The sequence below is a fragment of the Thunnus maccoyii genome, chromosome 17, assembly GCF_910596095.1.
Source record: "Thunnus maccoyii chromosome 17, fThuMac1.1, whole genome shotgun sequence".
Classification (NCBI taxonomy): Eukaryota; Metazoa; Chordata; class Actinopteri; order Scombriformes; family Scombridae; genus Thunnus; species Thunnus maccoyii.
In genome coordinates, this window is record NC_056549.1 from 14,310,020 (window position 1) to 14,316,019 (window position 6,000).

Genomic DNA, 6,000 nt, shown 5'->3' on the forward strand with positions numbered 1-6,000 from the left:
CACCTGGTACTGTAGAGCTTTCAGACCAGTGGTCTCTTTATGGACGTACCGCTAGGATTCATGCATATGCTGTAGGTGTGAGCCCCTCATTATAGCTACACACTGCTGAAGGTGATTTCTGTGATTAGCGCGCCTTCAGGTCAAATCAAGTTAAATTTGTTTGAACAGCCATATGAAATCACACTCAGGGTCTCTAAGGGCACCGCAAGGCCACGTTTAACAGTAAAAACATTAAAGAATAATTACACTTTATTACGTTTAGGTCTCATTTTCATAGTTTTGTCCATCATTCCTATTGGTGTTATTAAGATTATATTCACAGAGTTAATTGCTGAGATCAAGGAGCGTGGTGACATTGCTTTAAGTTCAGTGAAGCAAGAAAAACAAATGGTTAGGGCCTAGGGATTAAGGTACCAACCACCAGCAGCAGCACCCTGGGTCAAGTCCAACCTGGGTCTTTCGTTGCATGCTATTTCTCATCTCTTTCTCCCCTCACTTCCTGTCATCTTTTTTACCATAATCCTCTCATAAAAATGACTTAAAAACAGATAAAGAACCACCAGTGGCTATATAATCACTGTTGCGGCCACAACAGGAAAGAAAGCTGTGGCTCAACCATGTGACCAGCAACGCATAAAGAGGACGCCATACCTGAGTTTTAGATTTAAAGCAAAATGATTTTATTTACAGTTAACCAAAACTATGGGAGTCTGGAGGCCTGGACAAACAGAACAAAAAGATAGGGAAGTTTGGGCCAACCATACAACGGACAACGGATCAAGAAACTATTTACAGCCAAACTAACTGTCCAACCAAGAAATAAAAACTTAACGGCATTAAATACGGGACTATCATTTAAATCATTAAGCTTATTGGGGATGCCTCTTTCACAAAGTAAGAATCAAAAGAAACAAAACACTAAGACGGTAAGAAGGCTGCTTCATCTGGGATAGAGCGCTCCTTCTCCTCCAACCTTCCTTAAGTATGGGGGCAGGGCCACCCACCAATCACCCGATCAGGAGCACCTGAGACAGAGAGAGAGAGAGAGAGAGAGAGAGAAGAGAGGGAGAAAAACACAAGAAGAGGGGAGCACATAACAATCACACAGGTTGTAAATGAGCCAAAAATGTAGCCAAATTATCCAAAACACTTTATTTGGAAGTAAAAATTACTTAAATTAATTAAACTAATTTGAGAGAGGCAAACATTGAAGGCAAACATTGAAATTAACACCAAAACAATCTGCTCTGCTCTTACCCAAACTTTGACTTCTGTCTTGTGCGAACTTCTTGTGCAATCATTGATTTTTGTTTTTTTACCGACATTTACGCGTGCGTTCAGTCTTGATTTTGCCTCCAAATAAAACGGTGTCTCATCATCTAACCACTTGTGTTTCTTGCTTGCTCTGACTTCATGATTGCACTGTCACAGTGTTAACAGATCTCAGGAATTACTCTGGTGATTACAGTGTTATCATAACCTTTAGCAATGGTGGCCAAAACTTCCAAAATAAGACCCAAGCTGTGACACACAGGAAGTATCTTGTAAAACCCTGAGTTCTTGTTGGCACACGTTTAGACACCACAGAGATATAAACCGTGAAATGTACATTATTTGCTCCTTTACCCGCACAGTTTGAAATCATCTTTTTAAGACACTGCATTTCAAAATAGGTCAGCGTTCGCAGCAGCTCCAGAAATCACATAAAGAATATTTGTTCTCGGCCTCTGTTGATACTCCAAAATCAACAGTTGGAAGCTGAAGTTGTTTTGAAGTGCCTCTCCTTGATTCTACTGTTCATTCAGCCACTGGAAAACAGTTGGTGCACTTAAAAATGTATGTATCTGATGCTTTCAGTGCATGTCTGCCCTTTTTTCTCCCCTCCGGCTCTCCCCCTCTGTCTTTCTCTGTCATACATTTCCCACACTCCCCTCTCTCCGTCATTCCTTCCCTTAATTCTCATTATAACTGGATGACCTCCTCATCCGCCCGTCTCAGCTTTCAAAAAATTTCTCCGCCTGTCTTCTCTGTCTCGCCCTCCTCCCTCCCCTGGCTTGTCATGATTCATCTGGTCCTGTCTCTCAATGGAAGGGAGAAATTAAATTATTAGTCATGCATGACATACTGTATCTCCATAACTGTTATATATTAACTCTCTACACTATCTCCCTTTCCTCTACTACCAATGTGACAATGAGCTTGTATCGTATTTAAATGATAAATGCATCCAAAGCCAGAATATCTCTAAAGTGTATATGAATCTTGGAACACTTGTTCTTTTTCAGATCTGCTCCCATTATAGCACCTTTTTTTTTTTTTTTACATGTAAAACACAAGCAACAACTCCAACAGAGGACTGTGTCAGTGTCAATGGCAACAGTTAAATGTCTCTCAACTCTCATGTGAGACGTTCAGGTTTACTTTTATCCATCATCACATCACATAAGTCATCCCTTATTAAGGTTTTCATGTTTTTAAAGGTGCAGTGTGTAGAATTTAGTGTTATCTAGTGGAGCAGACTTGGCAGAAACAGAATATAATATTAATATGTATGTTTTAATTAGTGTATAATCACCTGAAAATAAGAATCATGTTTTCATTATCTTAGAATGAGCCCTTTATATCTACTTTATATCTTTATTTCTATATGTGCACCACTATTTTTCTACAGTAGCCCAGAATGGACAAACTAAACACTGGTGCCTTTTGCGTTTTTTCGTGACCACCTTAGGTTCTCCTACATGCTTGGAAGGGTGGGGGGAGGGGGGTTCAGTTTGTTGCAGTCTGCATTCTCGCCGCTAGATGCCACAAAATCCTACACACTGCACCTTTAACGATGAGTCAAGGGAAGAAAAATAAAGCGCGGCCGGCACAGAGATGGGCGATTTTTAGAGGCGAGGGAGCGAAATTCATCCAGCTCTGCTCCCTTCTCCACTACAGAAGAGAAGACATGAGCTCCACATTTATAATTGATCTGCCCCAGCTCCAGAAATACCCTGACAGGAACTCGCTGTTGACTGTGCGTGCGCGTACACGTATGCCTGTATAGTTGTGCAAGTGCAAACTTTAATAATAGAGACAGCAAACAGGTGAGACAGTGCAGAGGAGATAGACTGAGTCACAGAGAAAGGGAGCGAGACAGCCTTTCAATCCCAGCACTCAGCCTTGCTTCTCCGTGGCCTGTAAACCACTCACTGCAGCCCCAGCGGCATTTAGCTGTTTTGAATTTGCATGCAATTCATTGATGTAAAGAAGTGGAAGATAGGATTAAAATATTACATAAAGATCTGTTTATGGCTGTGCGAACATGTCTTCAGAAGTGTTTTGGTAACTGAGAATGTTTTTCTCAAAGCTGCAAAGCACTGCGGAAACAGACAAGAAGGGTTTGTGTGTTTGTGTTTGTGTTTGTGTGCGTGTGTGTGTACTTTTGGGGACAAATTTCAGACTCAGGAGCAGTTAATGGGGGACAGCTTGTCCAACTGGTGACAAAAGCTGTGTCCCCAATCGGGAAAAAGCTCATTTTTGGGTCAGTTGTTAAGGTTAGGTTATGGTTAGGGTTAGGGTTAAGTCTCCAGGAAATGTCTATGTAATGTCCCCAAAAGTGACCATGAACTGAAGCGTGTGTGTGTGTGTACGCAGGCACAAGCCATGGGAATGGTGGTCAGCTACAGGGTCAACACAGGATGTGACCCAACACTCTGACCTCATCAGGCTTCTTCAAGCGTGTAACACTGTAATCACACACAGCCTCGAAATACTGCTGCTGCAGCAGGAAGCTTTAGTCCCTCTTGTTTCCACAGGCCAGTGTGGCTGGTAAATTTCCAAATTTAGCAGCTACTTTCAGTGTTTTATCTGCCAGGAGGTGTTTAGAGTAGAGTAGGTCTGCTGAGTGATAGCTGGGTACCTGGCAGAGTGACTGGTTGCATATTTGCCAGAATTCTGACTGTTACTCCTGGCACATGTTCATAGAGATGTAGAAAAGGCAATCACACTTGAAAAGGAAAGTTAGTTTCTCCAGACTCCATCACCACATGTGTGTTTATACTTTAACATCTCCCCTCTCTGTATCTCTCTCTCCTCTCTTTTTCCTCCAGGAGACGGCTTCCTCCTGTGATGCCGAGCTCCTGACGTTGCTCCTGGACGCAGGGCTCCTGGTGGGCTGCGTCTCCTCATCCCTATACCCCCTGCTCAGCTCCCACATGCTGTCACACCAGCAGGAGGGAGGCTGGGACGTGGAGAAAGCCGCCGCGGAGCTGCTGGCGGAGGGCCACGGGCCCGAGGCGGGCTCCCTGCTGCTGGCTCACCGCGGAACCCACCAGGCTCAGTTCACCTTCAACTCTGCCTTGGCCGTTCTTAGGAAGTGGCTGTGAGGGATGGGAGGAGGAGGAAGAAGAACGAGGTGCGGGGGAAACAGCTCGACATGGAGGCAGTCAGGACCACCACCACCATGGGCCGCAGTGATAAAGCAGCTTTAGGGAAGCAGAGGGGGAAGGTGTTGAGAGAAGAGTCTCCGGTTCATCAACTACAGACACGTCAACAGCAGCTGCAGCGTCTGCCTTGAAGGTATAAGAGCGGATACTTTTAATACTGAAACATCTGCTCAATTAGAAACATGATCAGACTACATACGTACATACAAACACAACCTCTGCTGTCTCTCAGTCATGAATGAATATTCAGACCGAGGGCTAATCACAAAATGCAATGACTGCTCACATTTATTTGCGTGTGTACTGTGTCCTATTGTGTGATAAAGTAATTGAGCAGTAGCCGGGAAGCAGTGGGTGGATATTAGCCTATTGTTCCGTGACAGGTTTGTCTCTTTGACGTCCCATCGTTAAACACCCTGCCTCTGCTCCATTGTTTTCCCCCTAATAATGTCTAATTAATTCCTTCAAAACAAATTAGCCCTGCAGCTGCCCCACGCTGTGTGTGTGTGTGCACGTGTGTGGATGCGCAAATATTGTATATGAGCAACGAGCACCGACACCCCTTGTAGAGCTAATGACAATGAGGAATAAATCTGCACCTGTGTGTTTGCACACACAGTGATGTGCTGTCATCACGGTTTGTTTTGCTTTATAAAATACATGTTTTATTCTGTGTCACCTATCAAGCTGAAATAAAGAAAAATCGAATCACCTGAGAATGAGTCAGTGTTTAATAAGTTTTTGAAAAATTTTGTTGCATTCCTCTCTTTTTTTTTTTTTTAATTGTATAACTTGTATGTTTATCTTATCTTCTCAGTATAAATTTGTCCATCTTTGGGGTGTACTTTTCGGTTTTTCAAAGTTGACCCTGTTAACATTCCAGTGAGTTTTACTTTTCTTTTTAATGAATGGGTTTTGAAAAGATTTGAGTTCTGTCTCAACATGAATACACTCAAAACATTTGCATTATAATTGCAGCATTTTCACATTGTTCTAAGATAATTACAGCCCCCTGACCCAAACACCCAGTGTGTATTTTTGCTCGCCCTCAAATGTACTTTTTGTTTTTTGTTACATAATCATTTTAAAGTAGAATTTTATTCTCTTAGTGAAGTCTTTTCACTGGTCGGCACGCAAGTCCTGCTTATACTTATGCTCAGAATCTGCTGTAGCTAAAATGTCTAATTTATCTCATTTGTCAAAGCGTTAGAAGTGAGATTTTTAGACTGCGTGTTCAAAATGAAAGCGTTGCTGACTCCATTTCCCCAGAGAAGCCAGATTTGTTCACTTTGTGCACTAAAAAATAAACCTAACCGATCAAAATAAACCTTCACTTTAATGAAAAGTAGGAGGGAATCAAACTTTTTCCACTCACAGAATCTCCTGAGCCGAGAAATATTTTTATTTTACACATTTTAATCATTGAGTTACTGAGGAGACAGAAATAATCACTGTGGTTACTGACATTAAACATGATGCGCTCATTTCTGCATTGTGCTTTAATTAATGATCCAGATGCAGCTTGTTGAAAACTAGCTGTAGCTGTGCTTGATGGCTACCTTATGGAATT

At 42.3% G+C, this 6,000-nt stretch overlaps 1 protein-coding gene across 1 annotated transcript in view; it reads left to right on the forward strand.

Annotated features, from left to right (window-relative positions):
* Window positions 1–5,139, forward strand: part of nbas (NBAS subunit of NRZ tethering complex) — a 160,108-nt gene extending 154,969 nt beyond the window's left edge. The window contains exon 53 of the mRNA XM_042389831.1: window positions 4,095–5,139. Within this exon, the coding sequence (XP_042245765.1) occupies window positions 4,095–4,370 (276 nt within the window). The 3' untranslated portion in view covers window positions 4,371–5,139. The remainder of the gene's footprint in view (window positions 1–4,094) is intronic.
* Window positions 5,140–6,000: the final 861 nt, after the last annotated feature.